Source organism: Montipora capricornis, chromosome 1 (genome assembly GCF_036669925.1).
Source record: "Montipora capricornis isolate CH-2021 chromosome 1, ASM3666992v2, whole genome shotgun sequence".
NCBI lineage: Eukaryota > Metazoa > Cnidaria > Anthozoa > Scleractinia > Acroporidae > Montipora > Montipora capricornis.
The window spans coordinates 25,536,697-25,558,131 of NC_090883.1; the positions used below are offsets into that span (position 1 = coordinate 25,536,697).

Here is a 21,435-nt window from a genome sequence, read left to right on the forward strand (position 1 = left end):
TGATAAAAGGAAATAGCCAGCTTTTTCCCCAAATCTATTCATAAAGAAGGGTATCTTTAGTACGTTTTTCCATATCATTCCAGGGTACATCAGGAACTTGTGTGATAAGGAAACAGATATTTTGCTCATCGTCCATGCCCGGGAACTTCCATCTGTCGCTGCCGCGCCCTTCGCCTCGTGTAAGTGAAATGACTAAGGTGTAAATAGGTGTAAATAAAGACCCAACCTCGTTCCCAGCCGTGACGTCACTTGTCCATAAGGATCACGCGTTGAGTCCTGGGAACGACGCCAGCAAAAAGCGATTCCCGCAGCCACCTCGTTTAGCTTAACGTTAGTTTCGTTTTAAGGTCTTATCTTTTTTTAACTAAAAAGAAGATGAAAGGCCACTTAGATCTGAGCCTTGGAGGAGTTCGTACGCCTCATTAGTCGATAAAGTAATGTTATACGATGTCATCGGATACACTGGCCTCCAAGACTAATGGTAGTCCCTTTTCTGTCTGTCGAGCCACGCGCTTTTTAAGTTTTGTCACGCAATTGAGAAAAACGACCGAGTGCGGCTTAGGGAAGGGGGAGATATTTGTTTGCCCTTCCCCAAGCCTCCTCGATAGCGTGACATAACATGATTGACTTGACAAGCAGGCGGCTCGTCGGACCGTGCAATAAGGACTGCAAGCATTGCACTGACCACCGGTAAATGTTACATACGGATATGACATTATAACATTGTACATTATGAAAGAGTGTTGTCTTTTCCCTACAGATGGTTATTGGTATTACGAAGACATTCAAAAAGAAGTTGAAAAAAGCGCTAAAGAGATGAATGACCTCTTGAAAGGATTTGGAGACAAATGTAAACATCACGGGGTAAGAACAATTAAATTTACCTTCTTCCTGGCGTCTTACGCCACTGAACCATTTGTCTTTTAGTAATATGTTTATGGTTATTGGGATAAGGGTTTATGAGTTGGTCATCTTTAACTCCGAAAAATATGTTTCTGTAGTCATCCTAAACTGGCGTATGGGTAACGCCGATCTCTGTCCACTTGGCAGTCTTTTTCACGTTGGCACGATTTTGTAGCTCACAATTTCCCAACACTGTCAAGACTTTTGAAATAAAGTCCAATAGAGTGCAACCGAACGTCGAAATTAATTTTACCTTTACTTGGCTTTGCATTTGTATTCCTTGTGATTGGCCAGACTAATTTCGTGCCCCTCTTTCAACCAATCAAATAAAGAGAAACTGAACTCCACATCAATGTCACTTGCTCTAAAACATTTTCCCGCGCTAACCACAGGCGATTGTTTGCTTTCGTTGTGTTTGACCAAATGTGTATGTTTTAGTTTGAGAGAAATCAGTTGAAGAGTGGAGAATGATCTTATGTGCATTTTCATTTTTTTGGTGGGTTTTCTTATTATGTTTAACCAAAGTCCGTATCTAAGAAGACTAGGTTTTCTCTCGAAAGTCCTGAAAACTCTTCGGGTCAGACCACACAAGTTTTTCAACGCAAGCAAAGCGCAGTTTCAGTAATCATGGCTTTTCGGACCCAGAAAGTTTTCGGGACTTCGAGAATTAGCCCCAGGTCCCGCCGAATAATTGCCAGTCAGAGTGTCTGTGATTGGTCCGCAAGCCGTTCGAAAAAATAGACAATAGGGACCTTTGGATCGGAGAACGAGGACGACTACGAGTACGAGTTTTCCGTTCTGAGAACGCGCACTTCGAAAACCTCCAAACCTTATGCGCATGCTCAGTACGGAAAACTCGTACACTCGTTGTCGTAGTCGTCGATCTTAAGGTTCCTATTACCGTAAACTGATGGGCTGCATTCCATCGCAGGTCGATACTTCTGGAAAAGCGCGGTTTTGATTTATTTTTTCCTAAACTACAGCTTCACCTAAGAATAAGGGGGTATTGTCATAACACCCGGGACGAGCTCAGACCGGCATCAGTCCGCATCGGCCTTATATACATTTCTCTTTTTATGCGTTTACATGAGAATGGCCTGATAATGAAATCAGACCGGTCTGACTTCGTCTTGGTTGCTGGACCGAGACGACAAATTTTCATACCGGTCTGAGTTCGTTCCGGTCTCATGTAAATCGCAACAAATCTCAGACCAGGTCCAAAAATTTCAAGCCTATATGGTTATGGGTCAGCCATATATTTATTAGGAAAAAAAGATCGTTTATCCCGAAACCAGTCATTTAGCATCTCGTCCCGATTTCATGTAAACAACTGCAAAAGTTCATACCGGTGCAAGTTCATACCGGTCTGAATTCGTCCTGGTCTCATGCAGGTACCCCCTTACACTAAGAAAGGACAAATAAAATGTTTTCTCAGGTTAACTTCAAATTATACAAAGAGGAAAGCAACAGACCAGGAGAAGTAATCTGCAAATTGGCAGCTGATGACCACGCCCATGTCATCGTGATTGGAGCACGTGGCTTGAACACCCTGCGCCAAAAGATTCTTGGGAGCGTCAGTGAATATTGCATGCATCATACTCATGTTCCATTAGTAGTCGTTCCATCTTCAAATTAACATTAAAGACGTTCATTAAAAATAAATAATAATCATGATAATAATACTACTAACAATAATGATGATTAAATACAATAAAAACGTTCGCTGGCTGAAAATTCAAAAAGAAGAACATGAGCTTTCGGCTGTCGATCTACAGCCTTCAACGGATAACAGTGGAACGCTGGACAATAAAATATATGCAAGAAAAGGCGAGAAAAAAAAGAAGTAAAGATGTGTAAATTAAGTGACTATTGACGGTTTAAAAAGCATTCTATACTGGTTTGGAATCGGCTTAGAATTATTGTTAGCAGAGGAAAATGGAAAAGGAAAGGAACTTTACTTAAGTGTCTAGTCGTTCTAGCGCTGAAGCACTAATTGGGGACACTGTAAATTGAAATTAACAATTAACACAAATCAAGTCAAATTTTTGGTTCGTTTTTTGAGGAGAAGGGAAACCGGAGTACCCGGAGAAAACCTCTCGGTGCAGAGTAGAGAGCCAACAAACTCAACCCACATATGACGCCGAGTCTGGGAATCGAACCCGGGCCACATTGGTGGGAGGCGAGTGCTCTCACCACTGTGCCAAGCCTCCAATAGGCCATTTCCGAGTTGATGTCTGCCTCCTTTTCAAAACGAGTCTAGGTGCGAAGTTTTTCTTATGAAAATTAGTTTTCATTCATATGTAAAGTAGGACTAATTACCATCACAAAAACTTCGCACTTAGACTCGTTTTGATGAGGAGGCAGACACGAACTCGGAAATGGCTTATTAATTGAAGGTTTTTCTAATGCTAAAAGAGCCTTTGTCTATAACACTAAAATTATCGCATAGATTTTGATTTTTGAGCCAGCGAACGTTTTTATTGTATTTTAATAATGATGATCATGTAAAATAAATAAATGAATAAATGAGTCAAGTGCAATTTAAGTCAAATTAACCAGTTTTTATTTGACAACCTAGTGCTCAATTGCAACAGTTTGCAATGATACGAGTACTTCCTGTCTTCGTCGTCGAATTCATATTAGGTTTCAGGAAGCCGCAAACAGGGGGAGGGCGGAAAAGGAAGACAAGGGGTTAGGAGTCGGGCGTTGGGCGAAGAGAAAAATGCCGTATCCCCAATCCCGCTCAACTCAAATTTAACTAGACGGGTAGGTAAAGATGCCTAGCGCTCCCCGATAAGACTTCCACGTTACAGGCAACTGCCCAGACGCATTATCATAGTCGTTCCTTTTGAGAGACGAGCGGTTCAGTGGATAATAGAGACTTAACAAGTATAAAAACGTGAAGGCAAGCGGCAGTTAAGTTTTCAAGTTTACGTTGTCAAACCTTTTTTGTGATTATTCTAGCTCTCTCAACTTTCAAACCGAACTATCCAAGAATAGCGAGTAACGTTGATCAATTGAACTGAAGAAAAAAAACAATGAAAATAATTATTCGTAGTTCTCCACATGCGTTTTCCTTAGAACTTGAGAGAAGTTGATTTCACGATGCAGACAGGAAAGAAATACACCAAACTTCAATCAGCTCCAGTAGAGCCCGTTGTTTGCTCAGTGCTGATCAGTTAGGCGTCTGCACGTAAACACCCCTTTCATTGTCCATATTACTCGATGCTCCATGAGGTTTAGATGACACTACTGAACTTAACCCTGTCAAAGAATATTATTAAACATATCTTTTGCACTTGAACGAGGACTCAATCACAAATGATGCCTCGGGTTTAAACAATCAACCCCTACCGTTATAAACGTGTGTAAATAGCCTCCTTGGGTAAAAAGAAAACCAGCAATGACGACCTTTTCGAAAACGTTCGGTCACCACACTGACTATCCTCATATGGAAACCACCGGTGCACCGGTGGCTCAGTTGGGGCTGCCATGCGGGAGGTCCTGAGTTCAACTTCGGCCGGACCAACACTCAGGGTCTTTAAATAACTGAGGAGAAAGTGCTACTTTTGTAATTACATCCTCAAATGATTAGACTTTCAAGTCTTCTCGGATAAGGACTATAAACCGTAGGCCCCGTCTCACAAATATCTTCCATGTTCATTACTTCCCTGGGACGTTAAAGAACCCACACACTATTCGAGAAGACTAGTGGATGACTGAGTTCCCGGTGTTGTGGCTGTCCTCTGTGAGTATATGGGTGGGTGGGTATAGCAGGTCCACATCAGCTGAATAGCTGCCAAAACGTCAACCTGATCAAACAAATAAATAACAACCAAACAAAAAACTCACTCGGACGATGAAAATTATTTGATGGTGTGGGGCGATGAAGAAGTGTACATGCCGCACATACATCCAAAGTTTTCAATTTTACTCACATTGAACTAGATTTCGTATATATTCCATATTTTCAGAACAGCAGCTGACAATCCAACCAGGGGTACTGCAGGGATGGCGCAGAGGTGAGAGCACTCCCCTTCCCCCATGCAATGTGTCCCGGGTTCGATTCCTAGATTCGGCGTCATACGCGGGTTGAGTTAGTTGGTTCTCTACCCTGCACCGAGAGACCTTTCTCCGGGTTCACCGGAGGAGGTAGTGTGGCCCAGTGGTTAGGGCGCTTGCCTTGAGATCCGGAGTTCCCGGGTTCAAGACTCGTTCTGACCACTCATTGAATTTGTTCCTGGTATAGTCCCTGGTTAAACTTCCCAGCTGCACTTGTAAACAGCCAACTGGTTTGCCTCCGGCCAGGTGGGTTGTTGTTATTTAAGTGTTCCATCGTTTCGTCAATTGTGTTTCATTGGCCCTGAAAAGCCCCTATGAGGAACGGTCATTCAAGTATGTAAGTATGTATGTTCCCCTCTCCTCAAAAACCAACATTTGACTTGATTTGCTTTCATTGTCAATTTCAGTTTACAGTGTCCCCAATTAGTGCTCCAGCGCTAGAACGACTAGACACTTAAATAAAGTTGCTATCCTTTTCAACATTGTTGATCCTAGCGAATTTGGACCCCCTGGGGGACTAAATCCGCTAGAGGATTATTAAGTCCCCCTTCGCAGATTTGGACCCCATCCCATTACAGGTTATTGAACTGTTTATCGAGGCAGAGTTAGATCATGGATTGGGGAAACTGACCGATACCATAAAGCATGAAGGCTTTGCGAAAAAGACCACATCAACTAATTTTCAGTAAAGGTCCTTTAAAGCATTCACGGCGGCATTAAGTAAAGTTAACTCCTTTCTGACAGAAGGTCAATTCACGCGCTAGGAACTCATTGAAATGTCGTGTTAATTTTTTAATGAGGAGAAAAAGCAAAGTCAGACTTAAGCTTCCGTTAAAGAAGTTTAAAGCATGCGCTGTGGCCTTTTCGTAAAGCGTTGTTTCTATCGTAGTTCTTTTTCTTCCATTTGATAGTTTGAATGGGCGCCGCGTTCACAAAGGAGGTGCCACTTTTTCGAAGTATCACCACTCGGTAGGACTTCAGCAGATTTTTCCAGTTATGAATTCTCGTTTTCATTAAGGTGGAAAAGCAAAGTTAGATTTAAGTTTCTGTAAAAGTTTTTTACAACTAAAAACAATTTGCAAAGGAATTTTATTACCTTTCAAGAACGCTTATTTTCAGGGGGGTCCAAATCCGCGAAAGTGGGTCCAAAACCGCTAGCGAATCTGTTCCGGGGGGTCTAATTCCGCTATTGTTATTGCGCATACATTCTGCGCATCTCGAGATACTCGGATTTCCTATGGGTGGTGTTTATTAATACAGGGATATTTTTGCGCGATTCAAAACTATGCGGAGAAAGCAGATCCTAGCAAATGATCTTGGCAACCAAATAGAAAATTGGGGGTAATCACGCAATTTTCAGAGATAATTAAGCTTCAATTTGGAAAACAACGCCATTTTAGAGCTTTTTACAAATATTGTTGATTCATTATCTTCGAAAAATGCGTGGTTACCCCCAATTTTCTTTTTGGATTTCAATAACACTTGTCAAGATCTGCTTTTCCCGCGTATTCAGTAAACCGCGCAAAAATACCTGAACATGAAGATAAGAAACCGTCAATGTCCGTTTGTTAATGAAGAAATAAAATAAAAACACCTCATGCGTAACAGAGAAACTATTCACAAGTTGGCCCGGATTTCTGGTTTAGCAGTAGACTGGGAAAGATACCGATCATCTCGCGAAATGGTGAAATTAAAGCTGAGAGAAGCCGAAGGAGAATAATAAAAGTAAACAGTTCATATGGAAAACCATCAAGAATAGTCAAACGCAGTATATACCAGGACCTACCAGGGATATCAAGTCTTTTGCTAATGAATTCAACGAATTTTTCACCACAGTGGGAGTTATTATACGTCTTTTGATGCAAAGAAAATTACCAATGAAAACAATATACCGTTGACCGAGTCTAACTTACCCCCATTAACCATTCATGAGTCAAATGAACTTTACTTTCATCCTTTGACGTCACACGAATTACGTAAAACTGTTCAGTCTTTCCCATCGAACAAGGCACCAGGATGGGACAAAGCCCAATGTTAATTCTTCACTGCTGACGTCTGTGTTTCCAGAAAAGTGGAAGAAATCTGAAGTTATTCCTATTTATTAAAGGAAGGTGACCATCAAACAGCTAACAATAATCATCCAATCTCTCTGCTACCAGCAGTCTCAAAAATCTGTGATCGAGCAGCTTTGAACCAACTAATTGAATAATGTCTCGTAACAAGCGTCTTACAATCCACCAAAGCGGAAATAAAAAGCTGCATTCCACAGAAACATTGAATATCTTTATAACATGTACGGGTACGATCTTCGATGCACTTGATAGTAAACGTTTTACTGCGTTAGTGCTATTGGATCTTTCCAAAGCCTTCGATAGTCTGGACCACACCATACTTCCCTGTAAACTACGCAATCTTGGCGTATCAAAAAAATCCTATTGAAGACTCTAACCGTTATAATTAACGGAAGGATTACATCTTTTGCAAACGTTGGCCGTGAAGCACTTATATTTGAACAGACTTAACTGATTAGAGTATAATGTGAAGTGCTACGTTTCTACCCCATATGAGCCATGTGAGCGTTAGCCCTACTAATGGAAATGGGCCCACACAAGGACTGTAACGCTCCAGTATTTAGTAGACTCTTCTATTGCTCCTCTGTATGGGGTAGTACATCTACGAAGAACATTTCTAAGCTACAGAAAGTCCAGAACTTTGGTGCACGCATTATCACATCGTCAAGAAAGTACATAGCTATGTGATAAACCAAAAAATTCAAGGGATAAAAATTTGATCATAGTAGCATTTAAAGCTTGACTATAGATTCGACAGGTAACCAGCCTAACCCCTTAAAAACTGGTTGAATATGATCGTACTTTCTTGACGATGTGATATAGAGTACCATGAAACATTAAAAACGCTGTTTACCGTTTGGAAATATCTGCATTGGTTCCGGAGATATTTAAGTTTGAAAGATGTGTAAAATATGCAAATGAGAAGGCTGATAACGTCATTCATCCAACCCAATAGAACATCAAGAATATAAATACAGCTATCTCGGTCAATTTGCAACAGAGACCATTGAAACTTGGTGAGCTAATAGTTCTGAAGGCAAAACACCTACGACTGTCAAGAAATTGGTTCCCATGGCAACTCACTCTTTTCCAGTCCCCTCCAACCTGATTTCAATATTTTAGAAAAACATTTACCAAGGCCACAAACTCGACCTAACATCTTTATATGCTGGCAGGATCATGCAGATGAGGCACCACTTGCAAAAACAGAACGCCAAAGGTGGCCTGCAAAGCCTTTAATGTCAGGGAGGTCTGGAATCCAGTATGTTGCCATGGTAGCAAAAATGGTATGCTCATATTGTGGAACACATCTACTAGAATATTACCGCTAAGAACCAAGTATTCCTGATACAAATTGGCTGAGATATCTTTCTCCATCATACTTGATCAAAATTTGGTTGGGTTTATGACGTCATCACTGGGCTAATTTGCATATTAAAAAGACTTGAATATCTCCAGAACAAAAAGAGATATTTGAAAATGGTAAACAGCATTCTTCTTCTCGTACAGACTACATGTTTATGTGCCAAAATGGCTTAGATAGGGAAGTTGCAAATATCGTCGTATTAGCACTTTAAAGATGCCAGGATGATGTACAATTGTATGAACTTTTTAGCACCTAAATATCTTAGTGATAAATTCATCAGTCGATCAGGCGTTCGCTCACGTCATACAAGGAACAAATCTAAATTAAACATCCCCTTTGTGCAAATCTGCTACTGGTCAGCGTAGCTTCGTCTATGGAGCTACTACAATTTACCTGATGACATGAGAAACATTCAAAGATTTGAATGTCTTTATAAGATCGTATAAGGAAATGCTTTTTAACAAATGCCTATAAATGTTTATATTATTATCGTTTATTACACTTTTTGCTTTGTACATAGGAACTTTTTATATTTTGTAATTAAGTTCCGAAAAGCCATTGTTGGAGAATTATTATTATTATTATTATTATTATTAATAAGTCTAGATCTTGTGATAAAATTGATTAAAAAGACAAACGCAACTAGATTCATTTTGACAACGTTTCGACATCGTCCGATGTCATCGTCAGGCAATGAATTTTAATCGGATGAAGCATAACTTATAGTACAAGAACAATAGAACAATATATACAATAGTACGCTAACAAAAAATGTGAAATCGAAGTAAATAGTTTTGCCCTGACAGAGTCTGACTGTACATTAAGTGATGGTTTCAATTCTTTGATGTAGAACATCTCATGAATTAAGCAATCAAATTTCGATGCGCATTTCTTTAAGACACTAAAACTCGCCGCTGGGGGTGCTGTTGTTTGGCCATGATCTGCTAGGCGGTGCCTCCCGATAGCTGAGTATCTATGTTCCTCAATTCGTTGATGCAAGTGACGAGCTGTATAGCCAACATAGCGAACATGTACAGTCAGACTCTGTCAGGGCAAAACTATTTACTTAGATTTCACATTTTTTGTTAGCGTACTATTGTATATATTGTTCTATTGTTCTTGTACTATAAGTTATGCTTCATCCGATTAAAATTCATTGCCTGACGATGACATCGGACGATGTCGAAACGTTGTCAAAATGAATCTAGTTGCGTTTGTCTTTTTAATCAATTATTATTATTATTATTATTATTATTATTATTATTATTATTATTAATGATATTATTATTATTACCTTTGAATTAGTAGGCACCGTCCTTAATACAGACAAACAAATCGGAAACTTATCCCTCATCGCGGGTCACGAGTAGCCTGTGTACAGCCGCCCACTCTCCGCAAGGAGAGGGCGGCTGTACACATCCAGTCACGAGGAAAGCTTCCACTTGGTACGCGTGACACGTCACATAATAGTCACACAGCAGGTTAAAGCTTGTTCCTCTTCAGGTCTTCGTCTGTGAGTGCAGTGGCACCTTTCAGAGAAGTCAGAGAAGTAATGGCTGAAAGTGAATGCAACGAAACTCGAAGGAATATAGTTCTTGGTGTGGACGCAAGTCAACATAGCCAGAGAGCTTTTGATTGTAAGTATAAGCTTTTTTGCATTGTGATTTGAGGGCTTCTTGGCTTTTGTTTGATGCGCGGTTAGACCATGCGACTCCCTTCTCAAGGAGAACTACACGCTACAGAAAGACAATTTTCCTGGATCAGTCTCGAGACAAGGCTACAAGCCTTATTGTAATCCGGAGGTTGGGATTGTGGTCGCAGTACGCAGTAAGGGAGAATTGTCCCTTGGCGCCATAACCTCCCGGTAACACCCAGAAAGTTCAGTTTCTTTCGGAACTGGTCGTTTTTTGGAGGGCCAGGGGGTTGAGAAAATTTGGACTCGTCGAGCTAACAAAACCATGCTAGTGTGCAGCATTTTCTTGCGTACAGTGCTCAGAAAAAACGTACTTAAAGTAAATTTTATGAGAACCTGTCGAACGAAGGTCGTTTGCAAAGACAGATCGCTATGATTGCACGTGAAATCAGACAACAGATTTTTCTTGGATTAAATATTCCCTTATAAATTACCAAACCCCTTTAGACCGAAGAATGACAATGGTAAAATATGTTTCCTTGTTTTCCTTTAAAAAATTTCGTTGTTTGCCATTCTCTTTACGTGCCACTGAACACGTACCGACATTGCATAACAGTGTATTCATTTCACTCTTTATTAAATATTTATGTAAATTGTTGCAAAATGCTCAGTAAGCTTAAGTGGAGTTACATGTATATGTTTTATATTTTTATTTCTTCCATATTTCAGTTTATGTCCAAAATATCTGTGATAAAGAGAAAGACCGTCTACTAATTATACATGCCCAGGAGTATCCCACCATCCCGGCAGCACCTTACCCATGTAAGTGGTGCAAATAAACTGATCATTGTCAACTGAAGGTCATGTGGTGGTAGATGATAAAACCCTCGGGCAAAATCGTGAAAGATTTTTCTTCCAACATCTTGTTGGCATTCAGTTCTAAGGATTTTTAACGTTATTGCCTGATATTTAAAACCAAGACCATTCCATTGTAATGGCAATGCTTTCTTCTGTAACAATCATAAGTATAGGTAATCATATGCTTTCGAGAGCAATTTAGAATAAATAAGCATGAGTAAACTTTTTTCAAAGATTAACAATGGATTGCAATTTGTAGTCTTTGAAAAATTTAGTGCTTATTTATTCCAAATAGCACGAAAAAAATTATGTTATTACTCATTAATAAGTTCAGAAATTATTATTATCCCTATACTTAACAATTTATTTTTATTATTCACCCAAGGAGAGGTGAACAGTGGTGGATATTGTGAAGCGATAAACGTCCACCACTTTCACTGACACTGAGGTGAATAATAATGTTTTAGTATATTATTATACCATACAAGTTGAATAACCAACCGAGTTTATCGATTAAATTTACTCCTTAGTAACCAAAGCGAAACGGAAAGCTATTTTGTTTTTTCCCTGTTTGCTCAGAGGTGAATAGTACTTGCAATTTGACCTCTGAGCTAGCTGAGCTCTCTGAAAACCATGAACAACTGACAAATTTCTGGGATTTTAATTCTGTAGCACCTGTCCAAATTGTCTCCGTAACGATCAAAACTTGACAGGAATTTAACCTCAAAATGTTTTGCAGTTATATTAATTATTACTATTGTAACTTACATTGGCCTTTGAATTTGATGATCATAATAATTATTGTAGTGACCATTCATGCGACACATTCTGTTCATACTCTCTCAGATGGTTATGCATATTATGAAGAGTGGCAGAGTTTAGTGGAGAAAAGTGACAAACAAGTACAGGAGCTGTTGGAGTCCTATGGAACCAAATGCAAACATCTTGGGGTAAATTTTGGCTGAATGCTTCTAATAGCTTCTCTTACATGTACATGTATATGTCCGAAATGTGTTGGCAACAACCAGTGCTGCCCTGTTTGCTTTTTTGACAATTTTGGCATGCAATGGCAGAATTCATCAACATCACCTGCCGGTGGATAAAGCACAAAATTGCACTCCCGATTCCCCTTATTACAAGACAATTTGGTCTTTTTCTTAACCTCATGCTAAGATTGTGTTTACTGATATTTTCTGTTACTGTATTCAAGCACTTTTATATTTGAAATTGGTTGCTAATTTTCACTCTCCTGCCAGGTGCGCATCTTTCATTTGCACTGCCATAAGGGCTTTGCCGGTGAAAGCTTATTATGGTGTATAGTCATTCAGCCAATGAATATGATGGGTTTACATGCAGGCTTTCCTACAAAAATTCCCTCCCCTCAGCTAGCCTGTCCCAACCTTTTAGTACAATAATTATGCAAGATTTACATTTACAAGGCTGGTTTTTTCCGATTGTGTTAATTGCCACCTGTACAGTGTATGTGGTGAGAGGGGGTCAACTTTTGGAGTATCAGGCAAGTTGGTGATATGGCCAGTTGAGAGGGAGAGGGGGCTGATTCAAAGAAAAATCGCCAGATTTAAGATCTGCCAGAGTCTAGCATCTCTGCATCATTATCAATTGAAAGCCATTGCATTCATACAGTTTCAAGTGCATGTATGGCAGTGGAGAAAATGCAGAGAGCTTTGACAGTAGAGCAAAGTTTAAAGGTGCTTAATATGCACAGAACACTGGACAATTAAAGTGACGAGACATGAACTCTAGATTTTGGAGCTGCCTCTAAAGTCTAGGATGAGTGGTGAAATAAGCACAGCCTTTGTTTTAGTCGATTCCAATCTGGAAAACGGATGAAAATAACGAAATGACTCTTGCAGTTTCCAAGATAATAATAAAATAAACTGTAATAAACTCATCACTTAACAATGTGTGTTGAAGTGATTTTGCCCTCTCACTTATAGCTCAAGTTCAAGCTGTACAAAGAAGAAAGCAACAGACCCGGTGAAGTAGTCTGTAAACTGGCTCAAGATGAAAAGGTAGATTTGGTCGTGGTAGGTTCCCGTGGTATGGGAACACTACGACGTACATTTCTTGGGAGCGTCAGTGATTACTGTGTGCACCACAACCACACTCCAATCGTGGTTGTTCCACCAGCAGGCTCTCATGATGGCCATTCTCATTCAAGTTAATAGTCACTTGTGGGCTTTCTGTGGCTCCAGTAATTCTGTAGACATATGCAAGGGGAAATTAGTATTTAGTCTTGAAGGAATCAGTGAAAAATTTTGTATTGTTTTGAGGATTTCTTTCTGGCACCACTGCTAACATCTTGAATAAATAAATATGATAGTGCAAAATTGCAAATTTTGAAACAATGTTGTGGAAAAACTGCCAAGATTTGAAATAGATCAGTAGATATGGGTACCTCTTTCAGCTTATTCACTTCCTCTTGCTCTGTTTTCCTTGCAGTAAATATGAAATAAAATTTAAAAGACTATTCCGAGCCTTGGTGTCTCTTGTTTGTCTTTATTTGATCGTTGGTCTTCCACAGCAATGATTCCAACAAACTGTGACCTTTTGTTATGATCAATTTACATTTTTTTTTCTATGCATGTAGAGTGTCCAATCAGAAGTCATGATCAAAGATGGCTTTTATGGTGTCTGATTGGTTAGTGTGGAGTAGTGCTTATGGGAGAAAAGTGGGGTGAATGAAATGAATGAACTATTGTGGTCATTAAATAGTGTGAATGAGTAAACCAAATTATGAATGAAAAGAGGTCCCTCTCTTGGTATCCTTGTTTTGATAATACATGTATTATAGATTCAGTCTTTTTTGGTAATGTCAAACCTTGGTTTTGAAATTTTAAAAAATTACAATTTTTATTCAATCGAATTCAGATTTAGTTTTAATTTACTAATATAATATTATTATTGCAGTTCTCGTTTAATGGTAACTTTAATTTTAGTTCTTTTAAATTTAATATCTTTCAATGTGGTGCTTTAATCATTTTAATTTTAAACTAGCAGTAATCTCAAAAGTGTGTTCAACAATCGCTTTGTAAGCAAAGAAGAAGGGTGGGGAAAAAAACTTTTTTTTTTTATATGTGGTCTTGACCACTTATTTATTTTTCTGAAAGGTTGTTGCAATTGGTTTTTGTAGTCAATCCTAAGGTTTACAGAATGGTTTATAAAGAAAGTCAATCTTAATATAGAAGTCATGTCCGATAAGCGTAGTTCAAAAAAGTCCAACCCAAGGTGCTCAGGAGATAGCAAGCATAAGCACAAGAAACCAAAGTGTAAACCGGGGCGACGTAAGCATAGGGAAGATACCTGTTTACAAACATTGTCTTTGTTCCAACCACGGAAAGAAAAGGCCCTTTGTTTCAACAGCCAATGAGGCTCTGCTTGGCACATTAATAACAACAAGAAGCTAATTAAGCGTCCACGTGGGATGCACTGATAAAGCAAGCAACAGGCAGCGGCTGTCACAAAGTTCCTTGGAATAGTAGGGTAGTATAAAGAGGCACTTTAATTCAAGGGACAACATTTTACGATTTTTGGATTTTAAGTCAAGGTTAAGGCCACACCTGTCGATCCCAGCAAAGGTACGTAAAAAGTAGAGCGCTCTTCGGGAGAAACAAACCTTTGAGGTATTTGTATATAAAAGCATTATGTTTTACTTCTTGTGGCATTTTAAAAATCGTATTAGACTCACAAGCCACATGAATATCCGAGGTAGGAAAAAGAGAACAAAACGGAAGGATCCCAGAAACGTGTGAGTGATGCCAAGCAGGGAAATTTAGCGAAATTGAGACAAAGAACTGGCGTTCAGACACCTGACGAAGCATATCAGCAAATAAATTATCGTAGCATCTGATCAGCCTCTCTCAGTACAAATTCCAGTGAACGAGAACAAACACACTTGTAGCGATAAAGAAATAAGACCAGGGACATTGCCCACAGTATTATTACAACATGACAAAGAAAAAAAACTATGTAAACGATTCACATAACCAGGCCGTTACCATCTGTTTGCGATGGTTTTTACGCACATCCTACATTGCACTACTGTTGATAGCTTTTGCGTTGGTCCGCTTACACTTTTTCTCTGCTGCTGCTGCTGTGTTTGATGAGATCGATGTGCGTCCTTTTTCTGTTTAGCATGAAGGCCTATCCACTCTGAAAACATGCGTCAAAAATCCGAAGAATATTAGTCACAACGAAGCTGGTGGAACGCTAGAACTTGTGACAGCTGTGACCGGAAAAAAGTGGCGTCCTCTCATTGGCCAATTATGGGGAAAGGTGTTGGGACGGAGTTTGTTCGTCTGATGCAAAAAGCTTTTCTTGTTGAAGATAACAATGTAAAGATTACCACTCAAAGGCGCTTTGCTTAATGCAATCACAGAAGCTAGATTAACCTATTTCCAACATAACAGTTTTGGGGAATTTTACATTTCGAGATATTCGTTCCATGAGAGCCTTTTCCACGCGGGTTGCTCAAAGTTTTTAGTTAGCGATTTCAATAGTGCTCTGACAAGAAAAACAAAGGATTTTTCCTTCAATAATAAATGCCGTGAAATATTCCAGTAGCCACATTTAATACAAGGGTTGGGATATCTGCGTCGTAATCGGAATGCGCAACATCCGTTTCACGGAAGACACCCCGAAAGGTACACGTACCTTTCATGAAATAGATTACAACGACGATATGAAAGCTGCAACAGGTACTAATGGCTTAAATAGAAATTAAAACTTAACCTTTAAGGCGCTGTTACACTGTGAAATGTTTCGTGCAACTTGTCTCGCAATGTTTTGGCGACATTGTGGTAGAACAAGTTGCACGAAACATTTCACAGTGTAACATACCCTGCAACGGCCAAAATCGTTGCGAGACAAGTTGCAAGAGCCGTTGCCGAAAGTAAAATTAAGTTCTACTTTTCGTGCAACTTGTCTCGCAACGATTTGGCCGTTGCAGGGTATGTTACACTGTGAAATGTTTCGTGCAACTTGTCCCTCCACAATGTCACCAAAACATTGCGAGACAAGTTGCACGAAACATTTCACAGTGTAACAGCGCCTTTAGCGAAACCAGGCGATCGAGAGTAGAAATTCTTTCGTGTCCCTCCGATTTCGGGAAACAAACGAAGAAAACACAAAAAGTGACGATAACCATGACATGTGGATGACGTAGAATGAATATATTACCACTTAAATAAGCTGTTTTATTTCATATTTACAGAAACTAGCCAATGATAACAAACGTTACAATTTGTGGATACGAGGTAAAACGTGGTATTCCCTGCTGGGGGCATCCCTCGTAATAGGTGACGTCAACGATAACTTCGGTTTAAGCGCAAGCACAAGAAAAGGAAATTGTTCTTTTTTCTTGTGCTTTCACTTATGCCTGTGTCGTTGCGTCACCTGCCTAAACAAGAACGAGCTTAAGAACAGAGAAGCACGTTTTTTTCAATTTAGAAGCTTACTTTGTAAACATTTTGTAACAAGATTTTGTTTAACGTTAGTGCAATTTTTTTTTATTCATACCTGAAATTAATTAAACTGTCCATCACCCATCCTGCATTCCCTCACCAGCTTATATATAAAACTCGCTTTGTTCTTTCCGCCTACGAAAGGTTTCCCTCTCCCAAACCCTTTTCGGCTTCTCTTTTATTGCTCCTTCTCTTCCTCTTCTCCTTCTTCGCAATAGAAAAGCAAGCAACAACATCTCCTCATCGCCTCTGGCTAAGCATCTCCTCGGTGTCCGCCATTTTGGATTTAAAATTTTGGCGCCAAAATATTTGTTCACCGTGCCTTCGCATGTCACGCTGTGCTTATCGATATGGAGCGTGGTTTCAAGTTCTTTAAATATCGCACTTGTAAACAACCTTGTGCTTATGCTTGTACTTATGCTTATGCTTGCGCCGTACGTGTACGACGTGTTCGTGACTCTTGCCCTAACCGCCCCGGTGTGGTTTAATTTGCCGAAAGTTTTTCAAGCACAAACATGCAGGTCGATGCGAAACGCCGGCAATTATATCTTGTCGAGTAAGACTTGTGAAAGCACAAAAGTGCAGGTCAAGGCGAAACGCTGATAAAAAGTTCAATAAATTCGCGTGACCAAGGTTTTAGCCGAGAAAATTCTTGGGAAAGTTGCACCCCAATTCACATCCGAGTTGCCCCGAACGTTGGGATAAAATAGGCCGAAACAAAACCACGATTCGCTCTGACGAAGGGCTAACGCTCGAAACGTCAGCTTTTAGAATAGGATAGGATAGGATAGGATAACTTTATTTAGACACGGTAAACTCATCAGTCGCAACTATAAAAACCTAATTAATTACCAGAATTATTACAAATTATACAACGACTACAGCTACATTATTCAAAATTGTTCTAAGTAATCAATAAATATAACTATAATATTAAATGACAAAATAAAAACCTGCTTTACATGAGTGCCGTGTATAGAATTGTATATTAACTTGATAAAAAGAAACGCTCGCAGCCAGCCCGGAACGCTCTAAGGGAGTCAGCCTGCCTCAATTCGATTGGTAAATTATTCCAAAGAACTGCTCCAGTGTAGCTGAAGCTATTTTTCATATAGTTTGTGTGTGGCTGTGGGATAGCTAGTTTGCCCTCTGTGTCCCTTAAGGAGTAACTGGAGACGCTACTACGGTCAACAAATTTAGAACTAAGGTAATCGGGAGTAAGACCATTAAGCGACTTATAAACCATCACAGCCTTATGGATTGTTCGTTGAGAATCAAGTTTTATCCATCCAAGTTTTTGGATAAGGTTATCAGCGTTGGCATCATAGTTCGAGTAAGTGAGTATACGCGCAGCGCGATTTTGAAGTTTTGTAAGTTTACTGGCTAGGGTTTTGCCGCAACATCCCCAGACAGAATCGCAGTAATCAAAGTGAGGCTGTACTAAAGACATGAAGATTGATCGGAGAGTCTCATGTGGAACGAAAGACCTCACTCTCTTCAACGCTCCAATACCAGACGCGATTTTCTTACATAAAGTCTCAACATGAACATTCCAAGATAAAGTCTGATCAATATGAACACCTAGAGATTTCGTAGAGGTAACTTGAGTTATAGGTGCACCGTCAATAATAAGTGACGGAGGGTTGTGAAACGTGCTTAGCCTTTGCCTCGATCCGATCAACATAAACTCAGTTTTAGATGCGTTAAGAGTAAGCTTGTTAGCAGTTAGCCATCTTTCAACTCTAGCAAGATCCTCATTTAAAACAGTGTTAATACTTTGGGTGTTATTACTAGCAAAAGTTATGTGTCTGTCGTCAGCATACATTCGAGGTTCAGAATTTAATAGACAGTAAGGTAAGTCGTTAATATATATTAGAAAAAGGAGTGGACCCAGAATTGTACCTTGAGGTATACCACAAGTAAGGAAATGGTCCCCAGAGAGAGAACCATTTATAAAACATCGTTGCTTGCGGCAGTCCAAGTATGATCTAAACCAATTGTATGAAGTGCCACTGACACCATATTTCGCAAGTTTAGACAAAAGAATATCGTGATCGACGGTGTCAAAGGCTTTCTTTAAATCCAAGAAAACGACTGCGTTTACATTACCCTGATCAATGTTGTAAGCCCAGCTATCTGTAGCTTCAAGTAAGGCAGTGACAGTGGAATGAAGAGGTTGAAATCCCGATTGGTGTCTTGAAATGAGTTTGTGTATAGTAAGGTAATTATAGAGTTGATCATAAATAATTCTCTCAAAGACTTAAGCTACAACTGGAATTACTGAAATTGGGCGGTAATTATTTAGATCTGAACGATTACCCTGTTTGAACAAGGGGATGACTTTCGAAAGTTTCCATTCATCAGGGAAAATTCCAGAAACAATAGAATGATTAAAGATAGTACAGAGTGATTCGGCTATTAAGTCAGCACATTCGCGCAAGAGTTTTGCAGATATTCTGTCCAAACCAGTAGATTTTGACTCACATAATCTGGATAAAAGAAGAAGAACCTTAGAGACGCTGGTCGGTTTTAGTTCGAATGTGCAGTGACCAGTCTCAGCTAAATAATCCAAATGAGAAGAATTGTCTTCATTGGCGTGAATATCATTTGCTAACTTAGGCCCAATAGAAGAAAAATGATCATTAAAGGCGTTAGACAACTCATGAGAATCATAAATAGAATTGCCACAGGGGAGCTTAAGTTCGCTTATGACACATTTGTGTGATTTCCTAGACATAAGCTCATTGACAATCCGCCAAGTGTTACGTGGATCACCTTGGTACTCATTGAGGGCATGCTTATAGTGACATTCTTTCGCACGTTTGATTTCATTGTTTACTATATTGCGAAGTTTTTTGAATTTACGCCAGTCCTCCGCATTACCAGAACGAGTAGCTTTTAACTTAAGAATATCTCTTGCATGCAAGCGCTTTTTGAGTTGCGAAGTAATCCAAGGTGATTTGCAAGGGCGAACACGTTTATTACGCAAGGGGGCATGCTTGTCAACACAACGAAGGAACAGTTTTTTCCAGGCTTCCCACATATCATTTGGGTTATCATAGTTACCTATGATCTGCCAATTTTGATGTGCAATATCTCTACGAAAATTGGATAAATTAAAGTTCTTAAATTTTCTATAGGTAACTGTAGTATGGCCCCTCGAGGGTAAATCTATAGAAAGCTTGCGATAAGCATAAATAAGGCTGTGATCGCTTATGCCTATATGAGACACTCCAGAACATACAATCCTATCAGGACGGTTAGTAAAAACGAGGTCAATTAAAGTTGAAGAGGATTCAGTGCAACGAGTGGGATCAGTAATGAGCTGCTGCAGGCTGTAAACGTCAGCGATGCTAGAGAGTAGATTTGCGTTATGGTCCAATTGAGGAGCAGCTAAGTTGCAGTTCAGATCGCCCAAAACATAGAACTCAACATTCTCCGCGTCAATTTTCCCAATAAGCGATTCGAAATAACTAAAGATCTCAACTGAAGAGTCAGGCGGTCTATACCAGGTTACCACGAGAAAAGGCTTTGATCTCGGTTTGCGGATTTCTATACAAAGATTTTCCAGTTGGTGAATACTCAAATCAGATCGCAAAGTATAACTAATGTTCGAGCGAACAAAGAAACAAACACCACCGCCAAAGCGGCCATTTGTTTTCCTGTCACGGCGAATAATTTCAGAATCTCTGTACGGTGGCCAATTTACATTATCAACGTCGTTGATAAAACCAAATTTTTGTATAAAAGTGGTCTAGAACGCCCTCGTGAGCCGCAAATGGGGTTAACCGTGTAATGCTAGCCTCGTAAGATCGTGACTGAGTAAAACACAACGGATTTGGATCCCCCGCGGACTTCGACCCCGGTCCAGATTCGCTAGCAGATATGGACCCCCCTGAAAATAAGCGTTCTTTTGATTAAGGTAAAATTGCTAGTTTTCACTCACGTGAATGACGTGATCAACAGCCATGTTTTTCAACGAAAACAAAAGTAAGCGTTTGCATAATAATAGAGTTAAATTCCCGGAGGATTTGGTCGGGGCACCAACATGGCCGCCTTTTCTTTGTTTTGGGCACCAACATGGCGGTCGTGACGTCATGTGAAACCGAGAATTCCTTGCATATTGTTTTTTAAGTTGCAAAAAAGGCAAAATGAAAATATATGTAAAAAATAACATACAACACACATTTTGAAAACCAAACTTTCTCAACAATAACTTACAATACTTTCTATACTATACCTAATTTAAGGCGAATTTTTAACAAGCTACATTTAAATACTAACCAAATGAGAAAATGGTAATTTCCTTTACAGTGCAACGCGCCTTACCGTGGCCACCCTACGGTGTTCGACTTACAACTAGTACTGTGCGAACTTTGCAAGGAGGCGTGACTGTCAATCAAATTCACACATACTGATCGGCGGACAATTTGTAAAAACCTTTGGCCACGGTAAGGCGCGTCGCACTGTAATGTTACGATAAATAAGTTGACAGGCGATGAACGAATTTTAGACATGCATTCATAAAAATAATATATTACATTCAATTTTGAAAGCTTTAGGTCTTAGACCTCAACAGTTCTTACATATTTCGAAGCCGTTAAATAAACTTTGTCTCTTAGACCTGTATCTAAAGGTTTCCAGCTTATTATAATATTCTAAAGACTTAAATGACAGAGAGATAATTGGAAGAAACAAAAAATCTTTCGTAGTCTGAGCATTAGCGAGGGAGAGTGGGCAATGGAATTTCCACTTTTTTGTAATTATCATGCAGCTTTCTATTTACAGATTTTATTTCCGTTAAGAGAGTGGAGTTAAGGCCGTTAAGGGAGGGCGACAAGTAGTTTGTAGGATTATTTGGGATGAGAAAGAGAATCATTTTGGCCACAGTTTTGGATTGGGGGATGTGCTGTAGCCTCTGTGCCAACACCATTTCTGATCTTAGGTGTGCATCTTTTGCACAGCCAAGGAGTAGTGACTAATGATGGTCATCCAAGGTAAAGTGAGGTATACCTTTTAAAATTCACATAAGTTTCTCGCCTTAGCTGGGTGGCTTAA

The 21,435-nt window shown here is 39.6% G+C and overlaps 2 protein-coding genes across 2 annotated transcripts in view; both read left to right on the forward strand.

The window, feature by feature from the left end:
• The window catches only part of LOC138036978 (universal stress protein Sll1388-like), a 6,760-nt gene extending 2,553 nt beyond the window's left edge, over nt 1-4,207 (forward strand). The window contains exons 2-4 of the mRNA XM_068883005.1: nt 84-179; nt 761-864; nt 2,339-4,207. Coding sequence (XP_068739106.1) covers nt 84-179; nt 761-864; nt 2,339-2,539 — 401 coding nt within the window. The 3' untranslated portion in view covers nt 2,540-4,207. The remainder of the gene's footprint in view (nt 1-83; nt 180-760; nt 865-2,338) is intronic.
• Nucleotides 4,208-9,561: 5,354 nt separating this feature from the next.
• Nucleotides 9,562-13,391, forward strand: LOC138036987 (universal stress protein Slr1101-like). The gene is made up of 4 exons (XM_068883012.1): nt 9,562-10,040; nt 10,766-10,858; nt 11,741-11,844; nt 12,853-13,391. Exons 1-4 carry the CDS (start codon nt 9,956-9,958, stop codon nt 13,078-13,080), a joined length of 510 nt encoding a protein of 169 aa, XP_068739113.1. The 5' UTR covers nt 9,562-9,955; the 3' UTR covers nt 13,081-13,391.
• Nucleotides 13,392-21,435: the final 8,044 nt, after the last annotated feature.

Bases quoted from the DNA above. Each gene is read 5' to 3' on its own strand.
- LOC138036987 (XM_068883012.1), top strand. From the start codon at position 9,956: ATGGCTGAAAGTGAATGCAACGAAACTCGAAGGAATATAGTTCTTGGT. The intron at 10,041-10,765 runs GTAAGTATAAGC...TCCATATTTCAG, and splicing joins TAGCCAGAGAGCTTTTGATT to TTTATGTCCAAAATATCTGT. The intron at 11,845-12,852 runs GTAAATTTTGGC...TCTCACTTATAG, and splicing joins CCAAATGCAAACATCTTGGG to CTCAAGTTCAAGCTGTACAA.